This window comes from Heterodontus francisci, chromosome 15 (assembly GCF_036365525.1).
Source record: "Heterodontus francisci isolate sHetFra1 chromosome 15, sHetFra1.hap1, whole genome shotgun sequence".
NCBI classification, from domain to species: domain Eukaryota; kingdom Metazoa; phylum Chordata; class Chondrichthyes; order Heterodontiformes; family Heterodontidae; genus Heterodontus; species Heterodontus francisci.
In genome coordinates this window covers 62,613,773-62,638,201 of record NC_090385.1, presented here as the reverse complement: position 1 = coordinate 62,638,201, position 24,429 = coordinate 62,613,773, and the positions used below count along the sequence as shown (strand labels likewise).

The 24,429-nt window shown below is 43.2% G+C and overlaps 1 protein-coding gene across 1 annotated transcript in view; it reads right to left on the bottom strand.

Moving 5' to 3' along the window:
* f8 (coagulation factor VIII, procoagulant component) overlaps positions 1–14,123 on the bottom strand; it is a 103,521-nt gene extending 89,398 nt beyond the window's left edge. Inside the window, exons 1-2 of the mRNA XM_068047649.1 lie at positions 13,801–14,123; positions 13,111–13,214 (exon numbers count right to left, since the gene is read on the bottom strand). Of these exons, the coding sequence (XP_067903750.1) occupies positions 13,111–13,214; positions 13,801–13,952 (256 nt within the window). The 5' untranslated portion in view covers positions 13,953–14,123. The remainder of the gene's footprint in view (positions 1–13,110; positions 13,215–13,800) is intronic.
* Positions 14,124–24,429: the final 10,306 nt, after the last annotated feature.

Here is a 24,429-nt window from a genome sequence, read left to right as displayed (position 1 = left end):
TCAAATCCACATTAAAAAACAACACAAGTCATAATAAAATCCTTCAAGACATCTTTTAGCAAAAGCTAAGATATATATTTGAGTTGTTATATTTGTTTTTTCTGGCTGCTCTGAGAGGAAACGCTGTCAGTTGGTGTATCTGCCTGATAACTGACTGTGAATAACATGAGACTTGAGCTGTTTTACTTGGCAGTGGCTTCTATATAGAGTTGTGAGTCACTCAGAATAGAATGTGTGAGAGAGGAGAAAAGGTTACACAGAGGCCATGTGCTGTAGAGATTTCCAAGTGCAAATGATGGATCAACATATTGCGCACTTCTGTTCACTATGGAAATGATTTTTGACAGATTTACACACATTCACACCCAGATATACAACTAACTCTGGAAAGTACTGAAAACAAACTCACTGCCGAAGAAACCTTCTAACACTGATTTCTGGACCCAAATAATCAACGGCAAAAAAATCCGAGCTGTGTTATGGCACAAATACATTGGGACCTCTGTACTGTGATGTAGGTTTGGAAGTCTGATTTCTGTTGCTCAGTTACTGATTTCAGATATATCACTGAAAGAAGGTGATGATCTCAGCAGCGTCATTTCCCTCGGGGGAGAGAGGGTAGGGAAATACTGTAGGGAAAGTCATTCTCTGCCTGCTGTCTATGCCTCCTAATGGACAGTTAAGTGCTGTCTTTGTGAATCCCAGGAGCAGGTTACTCAACTTCAGTTAGTGTGCAGCCTGAAGTGATCAGAGGAAAGTAAGAGTAGGAATTTATCTCTAGTCAAAAAAAGAAAAATATAAATAAAATACTGTAAAAACAAAACTATTCCAAAATGGAATCCAACTTTTCTTTATGGCATACAGTGTTTTTATGTGGTGAGCCTTAATTAATGAAAGTGTTACGAGTGCTTCCATTTTTTGTTAAACTTTGAGGGTCACTGAGAGGTCTGGATTGTAAACAGTTGCTGGAAGGCACCTGTCTTCAAATAGTTACCCAGCATGGGTTGTTTTTGACTTGGGGAAAGATGTTTACAAAGAAGTGACAGGTCAAGATTCATTGGAGTTGGGAGGCTTGACACTTGTGACATTGTTTTTGGTTTCGCTTTGGACAGTGAGTTGGAACATGGACAATCATTTGAAAAGACAGTTGGAAAAAACTTGCCAAGGGAGCAAACCCCACCTCAGTCTGCTCCAGCTCTTTTGAAAAAGCCTGCCAGTTTTCCATCTCTTGAGAAGCTGAGAAGGCAGTGTAGGAAACTGCCTGAAACCCCTGTTACTGCATTTTCCCTGGAAAGCCTGCCCAAACTGATCTTCAACGTCGCCTGACGAGAACTGTTCTAGAAAGATCCCAGTGACTGCCATCTACATGTATTTGGGACATCAAACCAAAAAAGGACATCTGACATTGTTTCATATCTTCTCTTTTTTCTTCAAGAATTAGCAAGTATTCGGTCAACATATTCTTTTTTGTTTTTTCTTACTAGAGCTCCAAAGAGTAAATCTCTTTATTTTTTTGGTTAATCGGTGTATGTGTGTATTTGTGTGTGTGAGGGCTAAGGTAAAGATGAACTTTTATATTTCTATCTGTGTGTTTATGCTTTGCTTCATTACTAGTTAAGACTTGTTTTATAATAAAATGATAATTTTGTTATTTATTAAAAAAATCTGGTTGGTGTGTTTTATTCTGGGATAAAAATAGAGTGTATAATTGACCGTATTGGTAAGTGGGAACATTTTTTAATATATGTTGTGACACGTGGAGAAGTGGAACTAGAATAAACAGTGCACTCCTCCCACCCCGGGTGTAACAAAAGGTTCTTTTCTAAATAGAACAATCTTAAAGGAAGAGTTTTTCTTCAGTGACTACTTTTTTTTAGTCTTGGGTGGCTTTAAAATTATTCTAGTTAACCCAGATAGAATAGGTCTAATGATAAATTCTTTAGCACCATTATTTTATATATTTAAATTAATGATACTATAACAGAACTATAAAGAATTACATAGATAGAATTATATAGAATATACAGCACTGAAAAAGGTCATTCAGCCCAATCCATGCTGGCGTTTATGTTGTGTTCAAAACTCCTCCCATTCTTGCTCATCTAACTCTATTGGCATAACCCTTTATGCCCGTCTCCCTCATGTGCTTATCTAGCTTTCCCTTAAATGCTTCTATGCTATTCACCTCAACAACACCCTGCGGAGGTGAGTTCCACATCCTCATCAATCTCTGGATAAAGAAGTTCCTTCTGAATTCTCTTTTTGATTTCTTGATCGCTATTTTATATTGATGGGCTTTAGTTTTACTCTTCCCCACAAGTGGAAAAGTTTTTTTCTGTGTCTACTCTTTCCAAAACTTTCATAATATTAAAGCCCTCTATTAGGTCACTCCTCAGCCTTCTTTTTTCAAGAGAAAAGTAACCCAGGTAGTTTTTATGACAATCAATTAAAACTTCATGGCACCATTACTGAGACTAGCTTTCAATTCCAATTTTTTTTTGTTAATTAATTGAATTTAAATTCCACCAGTTGCCTACCCGGCATTAGCCTAGGCCTCTGGATTACTGGTTCAGTGACATTACCACTATACCACCATTTCCCTTGTGGTCGAACCAAGGTTCAAAAGGTTTAGCATAACTTCTCAACTTTTAAATTCTATTTCTTTAGAAATAAACCCTCGTGCTTGATTTGCTTTTGTTGTGACCTTATTGACCGGCATCACTACATTAATTAATTTGTGTATTTGTACTCCCAGATCCTTTTGCTCCACTACCCTATTTAGGTTCTATCCTTATTTTTCTTACCAAAATGTAATACCTCACCCTTAGCTATGTTGAAATTCATTTACCAATTATATGCCTAATGTGCAAGTTTATTGATATAGTCTTCCAATTTGTTGCGGTCCTTAGTATTGACTATTCACCGCCCCCCCAAGCCCCCCCTTAATTTGGTGTCATCTACAAATTTAGAAATTCAGTTTTTGATTCTAAAGTCTAAATTATAAATATAATTTGTAAACAACAGTGGTCGCAGCACAGGACCTTATATTCCACCTTCAGCCACTCTGAATAGTTACTCTTTACCTAAAATATCTTCATTATGTCTTACAGCCATCTAGTTATTCATTCTGTGACTTGTCCTCTGACTCTGTTTGCACTGACCTTATTCATTAGTCTATTATGTGGTATCTTAGCATAGGTCTTTTGGAAATCTAGATATATTACATCTACTAGATTACCCTTGTCTACTCTGTCTGTTATGTCTTCAAAAAATTCAATGAGGTTGGTCAAGCAAGACTTTCCCTTTTGAAATCCATGTTGACTATTCATTATTACATTTCTGGTTTCTTGTGCTGCAAAATTACATTGCTTAGTGCCCATGTTTTCAGTGTTCCAGGTGCCATTTTGGTTCCAAAATGACGTCCGCAGCACACTTCTGATGTGCATTGCACTAGATGCCATTGTGGGTAGGGCATTAGTGTGGGTGCAGGGAGCCTGCCCCAGATGTATGCAGAGTAGGTAAATTGTGATGTTGGTTAGTATGTAATTTGATGCCATGCTGCAGCTTTGGAGCTCAGTCCTCCAGCTAACACCCTCTCTTAAACTCGCACAGCTGAACATACATTCAGCAGCAGGAAGACCCACACCTCCAGACCCCCAACACCAGCAACGCTATTTAAAGGAATCATCCATTACTTTCAGGGCAGTTGTTGATTGATTTCTAGTGGCTGTTGCTGAGTTTGTAGAAGTGTTTCGTGTTTTGTTCTGTTGCTTAAAGTTGCTGCTGTCTACAGGGAGTGGTGTGGAAGGTGCTGAAGGACTTGGTCCCTACATCAAGGATTCTACACAAATTACTTGCTCCCAGACATGGGATGCTTTTAATCAGGGGATGTGAGCATCGCTGGCTAAGTCATCATTTTTTGCCCATACCTAATTGTCCTTGAGAAGGGGGTGGTGAGCTGCCTTCTTGAACCACTACAGTCTATATGGTATAGGTACACCCACAGTGCTGTTAGGAAGGGAGTTCCAGGTTTTTGACCCAGCAACAGTGAAGGAACGGCAATATAATTTCAAGTCAGGATGGCGTGTGGCTTGGAGGGGAACTTGCAGGTGGTAGTGTTTCCATTTGTTTGCTGTCCTTGTCCTTCTAGCTGGTAGAGGTTGCAAGTTTTGAAGGTGCTGTCAAAGGAGACTTGGAGAGTTTCTGCACTGCATCTTGTAGATGGTACATTGGTGCTGGAGGGAGTGAATGTTTAAGGTGGTGAATGGGATACCGATCAAGCGGGCTGTTTTTTCCTGGATGGTGTCGAGTTTCTTGAGTATTGATGGAGCTGCATTCATCCAGGCAAGTGGAGAGTATTCCATCACACTCTTGACTTGTACCTTATAGATGGTGGATAGGCTTTGAGGAGTCAGGAGGTGAGTTACTCACCGCAGTATTCCCAGCCTCTGATCTGCCCTTGTAGCCGTAGTATTTATGTGGCTGGTCCAGTTAAGTTGCTGGTCGATGGTGACCCCCAGGATGTTGATGGTGGGGGATTCAGCAATGGTAATGCTGTTGAACGTCATGGTAGATGGTTAGATTCTCTCTTGTTGGAGATTATCATTGCCTGGCACTTGTGTGGCATGAATGTTACTTGCCACTTATCAGCCCAAGCCTGAATGTTGTCCAGGTTTTGCTACATGCAGGCATGGACTGCATCAGTACCTGAGGAATGATGTGAAGGTTTTAGAGAGGGTGCAGCAAAGATTTACGAGAATGGTTCCAGAGATTAGGAACTTCGCTAAGGAGGATAGATTCGAAAAAATGGGGTTGTTCTCCTTCGAGAAGAGAAGGTTGAGAGGAGATTCGATAGAGGTGCTCAAAATCAAGAGGGGTCTAGACAGAGTAGATAGAGAGTGTTACGACTAGGTGAGAAGGGGTCTAGAGGTTCCCTCTCAGCCTTTGCCTGGTTTAAACGTAACAGGGATTAATTTTAAAACACCGCGTTTTTAACTCCCTCTTAGTGAATCCTTGTTCACTGCTCCAATTGAAAGGCAAAGAAATCAAACAGGTTTCCTTAGATTTAAACAAGAAAGGTAGAAGTTTATTAATCTTAAACTCTAATCTGGTTAACGACTACAAATAGGTGATGCGACCACGCTAGCAGGCATATGCAATAAACACACACGCAGATAGAGACAGAAAAAGTAGAAGGAATAAAGGGGAAAAGTTTGAGGCAATATCTGGTAGTTACAGTCCTTTAAGTTCACCGTGGAGTCTTTGGTTGCCGGTATGTCTTGCAGTTTGTTGGGGCCCAGTTCACACTTCAACTTATTCCGATGTAGGAGTCTTTTTTCTCTTGAGGTTTACGTGTCTTCCGTGGGTCTGGTATCTTGGGAGAAAGTGAGAGAGAGAGGTTTCCTTGTTCCAGCTTCAGTTACACACTGCCTTCTGAATTCAAACTGTCCTGTGGCTAGTTCAAAAAACCTGGACCAGCCAGTTAGTCATGTGACCAGCTAGTTTAACCTTCAATGTCTGGTGATCAAAATCCATTTGGGTTAACTGGAACAGGGAATAGCCCTTTATCTCCACAAGCAGCGTCTCTTAGTATGCAAATATCCTTCCAGCCCAGTGTCTGGTGATCTTCAAACAAGTCATTTCTTCACTCCAGCCACAGTTTAAAAGCAATGTTCATATGATAAAATTAATATGTCTCATTCTTGGCAGGTGGGGGTCTGCATTCCAAGAGCAACAGTTCCCTTTAACGGAGGGTTCAAGCACTAGAGGACACTGATTTAAGGTGAGTAGCAAAAAACCAAAGGCAAAGATTATAACCCTTGAGGTCCTGTTCTTTAATTTCGCTCCTAGATTCTGGTATTCTCCAAACAGGACTTCTTGCCTACTCTTCCCTATTTTGAGGGTCCCAACATGGCCTACAATGACTGAATCTTTCCTCTTCCCTTTCTAATGTCCTTTCAAGACAGTTCAAGATGTCCATCACTCTTGATCCTGCTTACAAAGGATCTGTCCCCCTAATTATTGAATCCCCTGCAACTACCACATTCTGCTTCCCTTCCTCCTTCTCTCCACTTTGGACAGCCTCCTGCTCAAGGTATCATGGTCTGAATTCTGGCTGTTCTTTCGGCAGTCATTATCCTTATCCTCACAGTTAGCAAGTACATTGTCCCTGTTGAATACAATCAGTTTCTGCAGATCCCCATTCTCTATCTTACCTGGATTTCCTTACACTGTACACTATGGGTCATACCAACCCGGTTCTGAACCTGCACCTCTTTATGAGCTGTGACCAAAATCTGAAACAAACTGTCCAGATTGTACTCCCCCTCCCTTATCATAGAATGGTTACAGCACAGAAGGAGGCCACTTAGCCCATCGTATCCATGCTGGCTCTCTGGAAGAGCAACTCACCTAGTCCCACTCCCCTGCCTTTTCCCCATAAATTTTTCTCTTCAGATAATTATCCAATTCTCTTTTGAAAGCCCCGATTGGATATGCCTCCAGCACATTCTCAGGCAGTGCATTCCAGATCCGAATCACTTGCTGCGTAAAAAATTTTCTTCATGTTGTTGTTGCTTCTTTCACCAATCACCTTAAATCGGTGTCCTCTGGTTCTGGAACAGTTTCTCCCTATCTACTCTGTCTAGACCCCTCATGATTTTGAACACCTCTTGAGGGGTGTCAGAGTATCTCCAACTCACTCTTCAGCTCAATGACTCGGAGCCAGAGAGATTTGAGATGAAGACATCTACAACCTGAGCGTGTCTACTGACTTCTACAACATAGGCATTCTCACTGTCCACAAACTCCCACATATTGCAGTCCAGACACATACTTTGCTCTGCCACATCTCAGTCTAGATTACAACTGCAACAACTACTTATGCTTATATACTACCTTTAACGTAATAAAGCAAGGCGCTTCACAGGAACAATATAAACCAAAATTTGAGCTGAGGAAGAGGAGAAGATTTATGATTTAGAGATACAGCACTGAAACAGGCCCTTCGAGTCTGTGCCGACCATTAACCACCCATTTATATTAATCCTACACTAATCCCATATTTCTACCACATCCCATATTCCCCTACCACCTACCTATACTAGGGGCAATTTATAATGGCCAATTTACCTATCAACCTGCAAGTCTTTTGGCTGTGGGAGGAAACCGGAGCACCCGGAGAAAACCCACACAGACACAGGGAGAACTTGCAAACTCCACACAGGCAGTACCCAGAATTGAACCCGGGTCGCTGGAGCTGTGAGGCTGCAGTGCTAACCACTGCGCCACTGTGCCGCCCCAAATAACTGGTTGAGTTGCCCATGAATGACTGTGGTGCCAGTGAGTGCAACCCCAATTCCCCATTTACTTTCCCTTCCCTTTCTTACTGAATGTCACAGTGTCCTCTTTGCCGCAATGTAAAAATAAAAGCCACCAAAAAACAAACATTCCAAACTAAATTTATGAATCAAGCCATCCAATATTCCATACAAAAGTCAACTAATCATCCTTGTGCATTTCCTTAGTGCCTGTCATCCACGTGCCTTTTCCTGTCCTAGTGCTCCTACGCAGTGCTACCCCAGTTGCTGCAGTATGGCTGGTGGCAGGCTGCTAACTATCAGTGGGGAAGATAACAGATGGCCTTTCAGCATGACATCGAGCAGCTTAGGCCCTACGAGGCCCAGCTTTGGACTGCACAGTCTCCATATGGGTGGCAGCAATCTGGGTTGGCTGGCTGACAGGCACAGCAATGGCCCTGGTGGAGTAGCAGTGGTGGGAGGACGAATGCTGTCAACCTGACAGAGGACAACAGGTTCGTGCTTCATGGTGCCACTGCTACTCCCACAGATTGTCATAGCAATGTGCTGGAGGACAGGTTGTTGGACTGCTGTGACTCCCTGCCAGCCCCTTTGCATGTTAGTATCCACAGCTTACCTGAAGACAGGAGCGGCGGTGGCTGGCGGACCTGGGCAGAAGCTGATCCGGAGCGGGAGCTGTAAAAGAGAGCGCGGGGTTTGAGGCCCTCACTTACCTGGAGACAGGAGCAGTGGCGGCTGGCGAGCCTCGATGGAAGCTGATCCGGAGCGGGACCTGAGAAAGCGAGCGCGGGGTTTGAGGCCCTCACTTACCTGAAGACAGGAGCGGCGGCGGCTGGCGGATCTGCTCTCCCTCTTGGCGCGTGCTGAGACTCGAAACAAAAACTACAGTGACAGCACGGGAAATCTGCAAGGTGATTGGTTGGGTGAGTAGCAGCTGTTAGTGCATTTAAATAGCTTAAAAAAAAGGGGAAAGTTTTTTTTTGTTGAAAAAAAACCTCTGTTGATAAGGTGAGTACTACTAAAGTGTTTTTTTTCTAATTCAGTGTAACTTATTAAGGACTTTAGATTGTAGTGGGTGGAACAAGGCCCCTAATGTAATTAGTATTTTTTAATTAAGGGAGTAACTAATTAATCTAACGGTAAGTCATGGCAGGAGAGCTCAGCCCCGTGATATGCTCCTCCTGCGCTATGTGGGAAATCAGGGACGCTTCCAGTGTCCCCGACGACCATGTGTGCAGGAAGTGTATCCATCTGCAGCTACTGGCTACCCGCATTACGGAGCTGGAGCTCCAGATGGATTCACTGTGGAGCATTCGCGATGCTGAGGACATTGTGGATAGCACATTTAGTGAGGGGGTCACACCGCAGGTAATGGCTGCACAGGCAGAAAAGGGATGGGTGACCACCAGACGGAGTAGTAGGTGCAGGCAGGTAGTGCAGGAGCCCCCTGTGGCCATCCCCCTCTCAAACAGATATACCCCCCGCTTTGGATACTGTTGGGGGGGGGATGACCTCCCAGGCGAAAGCAGCAACAGCCAAGTTCGTGGCACCACGGAGGGCTCTGCTGCACAGCAGGGGAGGAAAAGGGGTGGAAGAACTATAGTGATAGGGGATTCTATCATAAGGGGTGCAGATAGGCGTTTCTGTGGCCGCAAACGAGGCTGCAGGATGGTATGTTGCCTCCCTGGTGCTAGGGTCAAGGATGTCACGGAGTGGCTGCAGGACATTCTGAAGGGGGAGGGTGAACAGTCAGAGGTGGTGATACACATTAGTACCAACGACATAGGTAGAAAGAGGGATGAGGTACTGCAACAAGAATTTAGGGAGCTAGGTAGCAGATTAAAAAGCAGGACCTCAAAGATTGTAATCTCTGGATTACTCCCTGTGCCACGTGCTAGCGAGTATAGGAATAGGAGGATAGAGCAGATGACTGCATGGCTGAGGAGATGGTGTAGGAGGGAGGGCTTTAGGTTCCTGGATCACTGGGTCTGTTTCTGGCAAAGGTGGGACCTGTACAAGTTGGACGGGTTGCACCTGAACCAGAACGGGACCAACATCCTTGCTAGGAGGTTTGTTAGTGCTGTTGGGGGGGGGGTTTAAATTAATTTGGCAGGGGGATGGGATACAGAGTGGAGGTACAGTTGGGGGTGAGGCACAGCCAAATATAGAAGAGAAACTGAGTCAGTCTGGAAGGCAGAGCAAATATAGACCTGTTAAGGCACAAGTGAAAAATGCAAGTCTCGATTGCATATACTTTAATGCAAGGAGTCTTTCTGATAAGGTAGATGAATTGAGGGCAATGATTAGCACATGGCATTATGATATTATTGCTATCACAGAGATATGGCTGAGGGAGGGGCAGGACTGGCAACTCAATATTCCAAGGTATAGAATCTTCAGGCGTGATAGGGGAGGGGATAAAAGAGGAGGTGGTATTCCACTGTTGATCAAAGAGTCAATTACTGCAGTAAGGAGGGATGATATCTTAGAAGATTCCTCAAATGAGGCCATATGGGTAGAACTTAAGAACAAAAGGGGGGCAATCACTTGGCTGGGTGTGTACTACAGGCCTCCAAACAGTCAGGGAGAGATAGAGGAACTGATATGTAGGGAAATCTCAGAGAAGTGTAAAAATAATAGGGTAATAATAGTAGGGGATTTCAACTTACCTAATATCAACTGGGATAGTCTTAGTGCAAAAGGCTTAAAGGGGGAGGAATTTTTAAAATGCATACAGGAGAGCTTTTTGAGCCAGTATGTAGAAAGTCCGACAAGAGAAGGGGCAGTACTGGACCTAATCCTAGGGAATGAAGCTGGACAAGTGATAGAATTATCAGTGGAGGTGCATATCAGGGATAGTGACCATAACTCTGTAAGATTTAAGGTAGTTATGGAAAAGGACAAAGACGGGCCAGAAATAAAGGTATTGAATTGGGGGAAGGCCGATTTCAATTTGATAAAACAGGACCTGGCCAAAGTGGACTGGGAGCAACTACTTGAAGGAAAGTCTACATCAGGCCAGTGGGAGGCATTCAAAGAGGAAATAGTGAGGGTTCAAAGCCAACATATACCCGTTAAGGTGAAGCGTAGGACCATCAAGTCCAGGGAACCCTGGATATCAAGGGATGTAGAGTATTGGATCAGAAAAAAAAAGGAGGCTTATGGCAGATTCGGAGCGCTGAAAACAACGGAAGCATTAGAGGAGTATAGAAAGTGTAGGGGGGTACTTAAAAAAGTAATTAGGAGAGCGAAGAGGGGACATGAAAAAACATTGGCGGTCAATATAAAGGAAAATCCTAAGGCGTTTTATAAGTATATTAAGGGCAAGAGGATAACCAGGGAAAGAGTAGGGCCCACTTGGGACCAAAGTGGCAATCTGTGTAGAGCCGGAGGACATAGGTGGTGTTTTAAATGATTACTTTTCATCTGTTTTCACTGTAGAGAACGACGATGTAGGTGTAGAGATCAGGGAGGGGGATTGCAATATACTTGAACATATTAACATTGAAAGGGAGGAAGTATTAGATGCTTTAGCGGGCTTAAAAGTAGATAAATCCCCAGGCCCAGATCAGATGTATCCCAGGTTGTTGTGTGAGGCAAGGGAGGTGATAGCAGGGGCACTGACACAAATTTTAAGATCCTCTCTGGCCATGGGAGAGGTGCCAGAGGACTGGAGGACAGCGAATATGGTACCATTATTCAAAAAGCGTAGCAAGGATAGACCAGGTAATTACAGGCCGGTGAGTCTAACATCAGTGGCTGGGAAACTATTGGAAAAAAGTCTGAGGGACAGGATTAATTTCCACTTGGAGAGGCAGGGAATAATCAGGGATTGTCAGCACGGCTTTGTCAGGGGGAGACCGTGTCTATCTAACTAACTTGATTAAATTTTTCAAGGAGGTGACTAGATGTGTAGATGAGGGTAAAGCAGATCCATGTCGTCTACATGGACATCAGTAAGGCTTTTGATGAGGTCCCGCATGGGAGATTGGTTAAGAAGGTAAGAGCCCATGGGAATCAGGGCAATATGGGAAATTGGATCCAAAATTGGCTTGGTGGCAGGAAACAGAGGGTAATGGTCAAGGGTTGTTTTTGCGAGTGGAAGCCTGTGACCAGTGGTGTACCACAGGGATCGGTGCTGGGACCTTTGCTGTTTGTGTACATTAATGATTTAGACATGGATATAGGTATGATAAGCAAGTTCGCAGATGACAGGAAAATTGGTGGTGTCGTAAATAGTGAGGAGAAAAGCCTTAGATTACAGGACAATATAGATGGGCTGGTAAGATGGGTGGAGCAGTGGCAAATGGAATTTAATCCTGAGAAGTGTGAGTTGATGCATTTTGGGAGGACTAACAAGGCAAGGGAATATACAATGGATGGTAGGTCCCTAGGAAGTACAGAGTGTAAGAGGGACCTTGGTGTACTTGTCCATAGATCACTGAAGGCAGCAGTACAGGTAGATAAGGTGGTTAGGAAGGCATATGGGATACTTGCCTTTATTAGCCGAAGCATAGAATATAAGAGCAGGGAGGTTAGGATGGAGCTGTATAAAACACTAGTTAGGCCACAGCTGAAGTACTGTGTACAGTTCTGGGCACCACACTATAGGAAGGATGTGATTGCAATGAAGAGGGTGCAGAGGAGATTCACCAGGATGTTGCCTGGGCTGGAGCATTTCAGCTATGAAGAGAGACTGAAAGGCTAGGGTTGTTTTCCTTAGAACAGAGAAGGATGAAGGGGGACATGACTGAGGTATACGAAATTATGAGGGGCATTGATAGGTTAGATAGGAAGAGACTTTTTCCCTTAGCAGAGGGATCAATAACCAGGGGGCATAGATTTAATGTAAGGGGCAGGAGGGTTAGAGGGGATTTGAGGAAAAAAATTTTCACTCAGAGGGTGGTTGGAATCTGGAATACACTGCCTGAAGGGGTGGTAGAGGCAGGAACCCTCACAACATTTAAGAAGTATTTAGATGAGCACTTGAAACGCCATAACATACAAGGCTACGGGCCAAGTGCTGGAAAATGGTTCTAGAATAGTTAGGTGCTTGAAGGCCAGCAGAGACACGATGGGATGAAGGGCCTGTTTCTGTGCTGTGTAACTCTATGACAGCGATGACAGCAGCAGCCTGAGCTTGCTTGGCAGATGTTGAGCTTGTATGGGAACAATCTAAGCTTACGTGCAGCCACTCAACAGCGTGTTTAACATTGGGCTGCATGCTATCATCATTTAAATGAGAAGGCAGGAGGAAGTCTGGGAAGTTTTACGCTCATTTTGAGGGTCAATTCCGTTTTGCACCCCCCAAGATCTTTTTCCATTTTTTCCTTCAGTATGGATTCCATTATTTTTCCCACTATCGATGTTAAGCTAACTGCCGTATAGATCCCTGGGCATGTTTTATCTCTCTTCTTAAATATTGTTACAATGGAAGCTATCCACCAGTACGCTGGTGCTACACCTTTCCCCAATAAACTATTAAATCTATGTAACAGTGCCTCTGCTACCTCTTCCCTAGATTCTTCTAAAATGTGTGAATGCAATCCATCTGAACCAGAGGTAGGAAAGAGTCTGGGATCCCCATCACCAAGCAATCAGTATAAAGTGTCCCACTCTAGTGCTGGTTAAACAACAATTCCTCTCCATCAGCAAAGGAAAACAGATTTATGCTACAGTTGAATTCAACAGAGCCACGAATACCTGGATCGATAGTTAAAGAGGAACACTGATAGAGTCAATTTAGTAATGTCATATTGATGCTCACTACATGTGAAAACATCTTTCTTACCCATCCACTTGGGCTTTGGTTCTGGTGTGAGAAACGAAGAATCTTTGAATTCCACAAAAACTGCCTTCCTGTACTGAGGGAACAAGCTGGAAGAGTATCGTGGCCTGCACAGAGACATAATTAAAACAAGTTTATTTATTCTCTCATTTTTTGGGTTATCCTGATTAGCTAGTTACTCCAGAAACACTGCTTCTAAACCAGGCTGCAAGGATATTGGCTCCAGACAGACTTTCCCACTCCTATTCTGTATCTCACCATGGTGGCATAATTGAAATCAGAGTTTGGGGTATAAGTGCAGACCTGTACCTCACACACTGTCCTATGCCACTATTGAACTGACCTATTGACAAACAATACTTATTATAAATATAAAAACCGTTGCAAACCCCAGTCAAATTCTTAAGTGCAATGTTTGCCACAAGGAGGAATTTCGGAGTTGGAGAATGAAACACTTCATCTTTTGCACTGCTGCCACATCAAACATGCCTTGGACAGGTAAAACAGAAATGAGAGCATTCATGTCACAGTCCGTCAGACTGCAAACTAGTCTGCAAGTTCACACTATTCACCAGGAAAAAATACAAAAATACAAAAACAACAGCCACCATCAGTAGGTCTGTGATATTGGGGAGTATTGTAACAGGTACTTCATACTGATGATATTAGCTGAGAACAAACTTAAACTCTTACCTCATATTTCCAGCTCCCAGCCCTGATAGGAGATTGCTGCTCCTGTAATCCCAGTTAAACTCCACTGCTGCAATGTAATGCTTCCTCACTATCATTGAGGAATCTTTGATAAGGAGAAGGACCAAAAACACATAGAAAGCCAGTGCTCTCATTCTGTGCTTGGCAGTTAATACTTGGAAAATGGTCCTGTCTATGCCACAGTTTCCTAGCCGTTTGCAAAACACGGCAATCACACAGCAATCAATTTAGGATGGATTATGGAACATTACTCTGATTCTTTGAAGAAAGCAAAACATCCCCAGGAAAGCAATCTAATGACAGGAACTCTTAAGGAACATTGGGTCAGCAATTTGGCGTCAGCTGAAAATATATGACAATTTGCACTTAACAAGAAATAGCCACACTTGACTGAAGCCACCAGGAAATGGCTAATGCACAAGTGCTTACACAATTATATAGTCTTAAAACTCCTACTGAACTCATACTGTGATGCAAAAGGGAGAATGAAAGCATCTCTAGCTAACATTAGGAATGCAACCAGGGTCTGTCTTGTCATCAGTACCTCTGTACAAAATCACAAGCAAAGAACCATCTTTTGGAGGATTTTTCTATTTTTTGAATTTTCAATCTCACTCAAGCTGTTGAGCCACTTAAAGCTAGCTTGCACTATTTAAAGCTAGCCTGTACCTCTTAACAGGGAGATGCATTGTGGCTAGAGCAGGTGCTGGAAGTTGTGGTTGAAGAAAATCAGACCTGGGAAAGTGCAAGGAATGGCACAACAGAGGAGGGGGTGGACTCCAAGGTTTTTGGACGCTGCACCGGTAGTCTTGGTGGAGCAGGTGGAAAGGAGGAGAGATGTCTGTATCTGCAGGGAGCCATGAGGTCTTCCAGCCACATGGTCAAAAGGCAGTGGGAGCAGATAGCCGGGCAGGTCAATGCCAGGAGTCAAGCATTGAGGACCTGGATGCAGTGTTGCAAAAAGTTCAGTGACCTCATATGAGTAGTCTAGGTCAGTGAATGCATTTTCAAATGCCATATGCTACTGACTGCATCACAAGCCTCCGATACTGCTCAAATCACCACACCTCCATCATTCACGTACCAAAAATCTCTATCAATCAGGACTCGTACCTAACATTCATATGCTTCACCTCACCCTCCCATACTTAGCACTGCTGCAAGCTTCACAACCACATCTCACAGCTTTCACACACTGGCAGCTATTCAACCATGAGCTGAACAGATTGCACCACTTTCACTGACATACTTTCCTCTCTCTTGTGGGAAAAAGTGGTGCATAACTGGAGGTAACAGGAGGTACCTGAAAGGGGGCAGGCAAGGCTACATGTCCTAACCCCCATGGAGGAGATGGTGCTGGCTAATATTGGAATGGCTGTTGCTGAGAGCAGGACTGAAACCATTGAAGGTGATGGTCTCCTTATACCTAATCCTCCTTCTTGCATACCACTTCCTCTCAGCTCATACTCTCTTCTGATTCCAGCTGCAGATGGTGTAAGCATGCACCTCTTAATTTTTCCCCTTCCCTGCACCATAACCTTACCCTTGTGCCTTTTCTTTTCCAAATAACCAAGAGGTGCAACTTGGTGGAACACCAACAAGACAGTGATGATGAAGACACAGCACCGTCACTTTATTTCACACTTGCAGCCTCCAGCTCAGATACTGACACTGCACATATATTAGAGGAGAGTTTAGAGGCGAGATCTGAATATGGACTGCAGCCAGGTCAAGGAGCAAGCAAGGCGCCAGCTCACCTGAGGGAAAGGTCGCACAAAAATTCTGCTCTAGAGGACTCAGATGAGCACTTCAATGGGACAGTCTACAGAAGAAGGCTGAAGGGTATGCACAACAAAATGCTTGGTGCATGGGGAAGCCTGCCAGAAAGCCTGTGGACATTGTGAAGGAGCATGGAAGAGTCCAGAACCAACTTGGCACAGGGCTTGGCACAGAACTTGGACCCCATCTTATCCAGCATGGAAGTGGTGGCCAACTCTGTTCATACACTTGTGGATCCATCCATGATGCAGCGTCTGATGGTCGATGTCGCAGCTTTTATTGCAGCACAAGCAGCAACCACCTAATGACTGTACCATGACTGCTGCCAGGATATAAGGCATTGACCTGCATGGTTCACTGCCTATGGTCATACTAGGTGTATGTTGAAGGAGTGAAATTCCCTTTTGGTTTCCATATAGGGCAGAGTTGACATGAAGTGACCACAAAGCGATGAGTGTGCAGTCAATGGCACTCTGCTAGTGAAGTTGTGTGCTCGCTCTGCCTACTTGTCTATGGTAAAAGAGAATGAAATGCAGTTTCCTCTCTTTGAATAGATAGCTTCAGTGACCCCCCCTTATGCAACAGTGGACTGCAAACTGTGAGACATTGCAAATATCACTGGCTCCAGTCTGGAAGGAGCCCGACGTATAAAGATTCATCACCACTGGCACCTTCACAACCACTGGCAATGCAGTTCTTGCCCTGCTCTGAGGTTGCAGTTGTGACAGAGGCGGCAGTTGTGACAGAGGTGGCAGATTCAGTGAGGATGCGCTTACTGAAGCACGGACAGAGGCTCCAGTAGGTGAAATGCTCCCTGAATGCCCTGGGCAAATACAGCCTCCTGCCCTTCTCCCTCTCCTCCCTCTCCTCCCTCTTCTAGCAGTTTGCCCTGTTCCGTGTGGTCTCTGTTGATTCTTTTTGTTTTTTTAGAGATACAGCACTGAAACAGGCCCTTCAGCCCACCGAGTCTGTGCCGACCATCAACCACCCATTTATACTAATCCTACACTAAACCCATATTCCTACCATATCCCCACACTTCCCTACCACCTACCTATACTAGGGGCAATTTATAATGGCCAATTTACCTATCAACCTATTACCTATTCTCCAGGTGATGCTGTATTCCAAGGAGAATGCCTACTAATACACCCATGTCTGGGAGCAACTGGTTTGTGTAGAAGCCTTGTAGTCAGCAAAAAGTCCTTCAGCACCTGCCAGACCACTGCCTGCAGACATTTGCAACTTGAAACAACTATAGAAAGCACCAAGCACTTCTGGAATGGTAGCAATAGCCAGAAGAAATCAACCGAAAACTAACCTTTAAGTATTCGGTGATCCTTTTAAATAGCGCTGGTGGGGGTGGGGGGTGGGGGGTAGTTCTTCCTGCTGCTGAGCCTGGAGAACCTGTTTAGCTCTGCGAGGTTAACAGTGGGCATTAGATGGCACAGTGAGCTCCAAAATGACATCGCTAGTGTCAAATCAGTGCTGCATGTTGATTGATGCCATGATCAGCCTGCTCTGTATACTTATGGTGACATTCACTGCATGCACTAATACCTGCACCAGTATGGCGCCCAGTGTGATTTGCTCCACAGGTGTGTATGCTCACCACGGATGCCATTTTGGAGCTCGAGGGGCATTCGTAGTGCCCACAAAACAGTCATTAACGAGCCCAATTTCTCATCCTAGGACTTGAAATGGCAGCTTGCCATCTATAAGCACTGGCTATTTACCTGTAACCTGCCTGTAATTGTTTATTGTGCACATTTTCTGATTTGTTCGTGCCACATTTCATTTCATTCTTATTCAAATGACTGTAGAATAATAAAAGCTAAATACTGTGGAGATTGGAAATCTGAAATAAAAACAGAAAATACTTGAAATAATCAGCAGGCCAGGCAACATCTGTGGAGAGAGAAACAGAGTTAACATTGTGACTGTAAAATGATGTTTTGTAATAAGCCAATTGTCAAGCATTTTCTATACAACTGGCTCCTGAACATTTCATTATGAACTGTGCAACATCTCTTTATACTGGTAAAGTAGTGTAATGGTTATGCCATTGGTCTAGTACTCCAGAGATAATGGCCCTGATTCTCCAGTCGTCGGCGAAGGAATAGCACTTGCCATTCATTATGCTTATAGCTGTCCGCAAATTTTTTGCAAGGCTTTGAGACAATTTATGGTTCCTAGACATCTTTTCCAACATGGAGTCCACTACAGGGGACCTATGGCATGCGTAAACAGGGCAAAAACAGCATAGCTCTTCAACTAATCAGATTGAAGAATCCTCACTGAGCCATGTAGTGTCTAAACCGGGAAGTATAAATCAGAGTATTTAATTCACTATAAAATAATGTACAGAAAGTGAAATAGAGGGGGAAAGTAAGAGAAATAAGAGACAGAAGGAAAAAGTAAAAAAAAAATTTTAATATATTTTAAAATCTCCAACAATAATTAAATACTGGAGGAATGAAACTCTGCATTCGTAAAATGAAATTTTCAGGGCCAGAGAGGTTGTTTGGCAATAATTAAGGCTGCTCACACCATTAAAAATTCACTTACACATGAACGTAGATTGGGAGCAGCTGTTTGAAGGCAAGTCCACATTTGATATGTGGGAGGCTTTTAAAGAGAGGTTGATTAGCGTGCAGGAGAGACATGTTCCTGTGAAAATGAGGGATAGAAATGGCAAGATTAGGGAACCATGGATGACAGTTGAAATTGTGAGACTAGCTAAGAGGAAAAAGGAAGCATACATAAGGTCTAGGCAGCTGAAGAAAGACGAAGCTTTGAAAGAATATCGGGAATGTAGGACCAATCTGAAACGAGGAATTAAGAGGGCTAAAAGGGGTCATGAAATATCTTTAGCAAACAGGGTTAAGGAAAATCCCAAAGTCTTTTATTCATATATAAGGAGCAAGAGGGAAACTAGAGAAAGGATTGGCCCACTCAAGGACAAAGGAGGAAAGTTATGCGTGGAGTCAGAGAAAATGGGTGAGATTCTAAACGAGTACTTTGCATCGGTATTCACCGAGGAAAGGGACATGACGGATGTTGAGGTTAGGGACAGATGTTTGATTACTCTAGGGCAAGTCGGCATAAGGAGGGAGGAAGTGTTGGGTATTCTAAAAGGCATTAAGGTGGACAAGTCCCCAGGTCCGGATGGGATCTATCCCAGGTTTCTGAGGGAAGCGAGAGAGGAAATAGCTGGGGCCTTAACAGATATCTTTGCAGCATCCTTAAACACGGGTGAGGTCCCGGAGGACTGGAATTGCTAATGTTGTCCCCTTGTTTAAGAAGGGTAGCAGGGATAATCCAGGTAATTATAGACCGGTGAGCCTGACGTCAGTGGTAGGGAAGCTGCTGGAGAAGATACTGAGGGATAGGATCTATTCCCATTTGGAAGAAAATGGGCTTATCAGTGATAGGCAACATGGTTTTGTGCAGGGAAGGTCATGTCTTACCAACTTAATAGAATTCTTTGAGTAAGTGACAAAGTTGATTGATGAGGGAAGGGCTGTGAAGTCGCATGGGGTCCAGGGTGTACTAGCAGGATGGATAAAGAACTGGCTGGGCAACAGGAGACAGAGAGTAGCAGTGGAAGGGAGTTTCTCAAAATGGAGACGTGTGACCAGTGGTGTTCCACAGGGATCCGTGCTGGGACCACTGTTGTTTGTGATATACATAGATGATTTGGAGGAAAGTATAGGTGGTCTGATTAGCAAGTTTGCAGACGACACTAAGATTGGTGGAGTAGCAGATAGTGAAGGGGACTGACAGAGAATACAACAGAATATAGATAGATTGGAGAGTTGGGCAGAGAAATGGCAGATGGAGCTAAATCAGGGCAAATGCGAGGTGATGCATTTTGGATGATCCAATTCAAGAGTGAACTATACAGTAAATGGAAAAGTCCTGGGGAAAATTGATGTACAGAGAGATTTGGGTGTTCAGGTCCATTGTTCCCTGAAGGTGGCAACGCAGATCAATAGAGTGGTCAAGAAGGCATACGGCATGCTTTCCTTCATCGAACGGGGTACTGAGTACAAGAGTTGGCAGGTCATGTTACAGTTGTATAAGACTTTGGTTTGGCCACATTTGGAATACTACGTGCAGTTCTGGTCGCCACATTACCAAAAGGATGTAGATGCTTTGGAGAGGGTGCAAAGGAGGTTCACCAGGATGTTGCCTGGTATGGAGGGCGCTAACTATGAAGAGAGGTTGATTAGATTAGGATTATTTTCATTAGAAAGACAAAGGTTGAGGTAGGACCTGATTGAGGTGTAAAAAATCATGAGAGGTATAGACAGGGTGGATAGCAAGAAGCTTTTTCCCAGAGTGGGGGATTCAATTACTAGGGGTCACGAGTTCAAAGTGAGAGGGGAAAAGTTTAGGGGGGATATGCGTGGAAAGTTCTTTACGCAGAGGGTGTTGGGTGCCTGGAACGCGTTGCCAGCGGAGGTGGTAGACGTGGGCACGATAGCGTCTTTTAAGATGTATCTAGACAGATACATGAATGGGCAGGAAGCAAAGAGATACAGACCCTTAGAAAATAGGCGACATGTTTAGATAGAGGATCTGGATCGGCGCAGGCTTGGAGGGCCGAAGTGCCTGTTCCTGTGCTGTAATTTTCTTTGTTCTTTGTTCTTTGTTAACGTGCCAGCCCTAACTTTTTCTGCCGTGTTTAGTGGGAAGCATCACAACGTCAAACCCTTACATTGATTTCGATGCTGAGTCCATCAGCAAGGTACTACAATAACCCACCTGTGGAGGAGCAGGCTAACTCCGACTGCAGTTTCTGGATTTCTTTGTTGAACTGTGTTCTGTAAGTTGCTATCCGATTTACTCCATATTAACGAGAGTGCTCATAGCTCATTCATAGCGCAAAATCCAGGCCAGTAGTTTAAATCTCCTATTAATTCAATAAATGTGATAATTGGCCCTATGCTCATATTCAAATAAAGAAAGACACGTATGGGTTTAGTAGTTCCTTGATTTTTGCTAAAGGATGTACACATGGATGCTGAATGACAAGCAGAATTGGTTTTACTGTAATAGTTGAATAGCCTACCAATACTCACTGTCAGGACACCCACATGAATAATGGCTACTTGGGTGAGGTACTGGAGGACAAATTGCACCTGGAGAGCTAAATCTTACTCCAGTATGGAGTTGGTGTCTTCAGGAGGGGATAACAGGAACTTGGTGAGAAAAGATCGTGTGTGGATGTATATATGTACCCGGTATTTATTTCATCTAATAGGTCTCTCTAATAAGTACTTCATATAAAAGACCCTTGGGGACAGAACTGTCAATCAATCATGATTAATGACACAATGGAACATTCTATTTGATAGAATGACAGATGAACAGGTGCTTGCACATCATCTATTTACCCAAGACCTGAACAAGTACAGCTTAATTAGTGTCTAATTTAAAACCTTGGCACCATGACTACAAATCAAGCTACTTGATCTATATCCTGCAGACATTGGGCTCTGGTCAGTCTCTTTTCTCCATTTGGAAATCAGAATAAGGGAGGGCAGCTTTTACTTTAACTGTAGAATGACGGGAGCAGTATAAGGAATAACAAGGGTGACTGTGATATAGGGAGGCCCAATAAAGACATTGGTATGAATTGGATAAATATATTTGGTGGGATAATTGATTAAGGATTGAACACAAATATAGCTGTGGAATTTAACCTTTAATTAAAAACAGTAAGTCCCGCACATTAATGTTTGTTTACTGCAATGTGTGTAGAGGGAACCAAAGTAAGTCATTGAGATTTTGTGTACAGCTGGGAATGAAGCTGGCTAAATGTTAAGTAACCATTTTGCTTAAATTTTTAAAAATCTGTTCAGTTTGTGTAAGTTTTAGCTTTAACCTGTTAGAGATATGTATTTTTTTGATATCTTGCTCCTTGCTCTATGAGGAATATATTCATTGTTTACTTCCTCAAGTTCAGGAATTTTCACTTGGTCTTGCGAGTGGTTAATAATGGCTACCTAACCACACAACAATAACAAGTGCTCTCCTGTTAAGTCCAGAAAGGGAAAGAATTAGTTCAATCTCATGTACTGATGAGCAGGAGAAGTGACCACTTTCTGAAGAATCATCAGTCCCCACTCATTTTCCAAACACACACGTTCTTCTGAGACATCTTTGGGTCTGAAGTTCTGTTTATTGATGATAAATACCTGGTAGTTCAAGATAATAGGGTGAACTGGTGTTGGGTGTTAATTAGTTAATTGTATTCAAGTGTGTATATATAAAGAGCCAGCCAGGACTGGCTGTTGTTAGGAGTGTGGAAGTAAGCACTATGGCAAGCAATAAACAATCACCACCAAAGTATCCTAGTTTCAGTGTCTTCTTCACAAACAGGCTTGGAAGTTTCTCAAACAAGACCAACTGACATTAATTTTCTAACAATGTAAATTATTTTGTCACTGAAACCCCATTTAAGATTTTGACAGTATCAGTTCTTTATTCTTTCTGTAGTGTATTATTTCTAAAAATCTCAATCATTCATTATCTGGGATGAGGTTGAAACTGACATCTCTTTCCTGGTAATAGTTTGAAAACAAAATCTTGGTTTGTCCTGTTTTTGTTTGTGATAGTCTATCTATGCTGACCATTTATTAGGGTTTTTAATAGGGATTAGTAGTTCTTACTCAAGTAACTTTAATGTGCAGTCTTCTGTAATATATTGCTTACTTTGTATGTGTATATGTACTTTGTACAATATATATGTATTTTAACATAGTATGTACCATGTCAATTGGTGACTTTTTGCATAACATTGCATTAATGGAATTGTGTTCTAAATTGAATTATATTGATGCTTTTATAAAATGCACATTGGTCAATGAGAATTTATTAAGATCAATAAGGTTTTGACACTAAAGTTATCAATGAAGGAGAAAATGAGCACTTTGAAGAGAATGAAGGGTCAATGGATGTCTATATGGTGTTCTGTGAAGCTTACAAAGAGCTGGGTTGGGGAGGATTAATGAATTTCACCTCTATATAATTAAGTGAGTAGGCAAGGTACAATTATACATATAAATTAGAATTTACAAAGATGTACAGAAAATCAGACACAATAAGTAAATTGAGTTGAATTACGACTACAACATGGTCCTGATATCTAGGTAATGTGGTTTTGCATTTTTCTAACTCTCGACTATATGTTAAATGCAGGAGATGCAATATATCACAGGACAATAAAAGCAAAATACTGCAGATACTGGAAATCTGAAATAAAAACATAAAGCGCTGGCAATACTCAGTAGGTAGGCAGCATCTGTGGAGAGAGAAACAGAGTTAACACAGGGTTCTGATGAAAGGACACAGACCTGAAACGTTAACTCTGCTTCTGTCTCCACAGATGCTGCCTGACTTGCTGAGCATTTCCAGCACTTCCTGCTTTTATTTCTATCACAGGACAGTTTGATTCCATGGTGGGGATAGAGGGCAGTATTTTGGTAAAAGGGTGAAACAGTGCTAAGTGGATGCTGTGCTAAACAGGCATGCCTATTTGAAAGTCTGGTTTTAGCTTGCAGTTTTGGCCCTAATTGCTGATTACTATAATTTGAAATTGCCTGCAGATGCTAAGACAGACATCTGCAGGTTTAGATCAAGTGTTGATTGGACACAATTTTCATGGAGCAGTATATGTGAGCTCAACTCACCCACTTCCACTGAAGGTGTGAGATGGGCAGGCCTACACACAGTGGCAGGTTTCAAGATCAGCCAAGAACCAAATGAAGGGGTGTCGAGGTTCTTGACCGTGGCATTGGACAACCTGGTGCAGGAGGAGAAGAAAGAATGTCCAGTACCCATAGAGGGGAAGGAGTCCACCTAGCCCTTCTGTCCCTCTCTCCTGTAGCAACTCGTGCTGTCTGCTTGGTCCAATAAGATAGAGTAGCGCAACACTCACTCGATTTAGGTGAAGTCCTGAAATAATTTCCAGAATAAATGTTAATAGAGTGTTGGTGATGTCTTGACAAAGTGTCCCAGAATGTCTCCCAATGTGTTGATTTTTATTATTCATTCAAGGGACGTGGGCATCAGTGGTAAGGCCAGCATTTTTTGCCCATCCGTAATTGCCCTTGAGAAGGTGGTGGTGAGCCATCCTCTTGAATTGCTGCAGTCTATGTGGTGTAGATACACCCACAGTGTTGTTAGGGAGGGAGCTCCAGGATTTGATCCAGTGACAGTGAAGGAACGGCGATATAGTTTCAAGTCAGGATGGTGTGTGGCTTAGAGGGGAACTTGCAGGTGGTGGTGTTCCCATGTATCTGCTGCCCTTGTCCTTCTAGGTGGTAGAGGTCGTGGGTTTGGAAGGTGCTGTTGAAGAAGCCTTGGTGAGTTGCTGTGGAGCATCTTGTAGATGATACACACTGCTGCCACTGTGCGCTGGCGCTGGAGGGAGTGAATGCTTAAAGTGATGGATAGGATGTCAATCAAGCGGGTTGCTTTGTCGTGAATGGTGCTGAGTTTTTCAGTGTTGTTGGAGCTGCACTCATTCAGATAAATAGTATTCCATTACACTCCTGACTTGTGCTTTGTAGATGGCAGACAGGCTTTAAGGAATGAGGAGGTGAGTTACTCATGGCAGAATTCCTCTGACCTGCTTTTGTAGCCACAGTATTTATGTAGCCGGTTTTAAGTTTCTGCTCTATGGTGATTGCTAGGATGTTGATAGTAGGGATTTGAGGGTGGTAATGCCATTGAATGTCAAGGGAAGTTAGTTAGATTCTCTCTTGTTGCAGATGGCCATTGCCTGGCACTTGTGTGGCATGAATGCTGCTTGCCACTTAG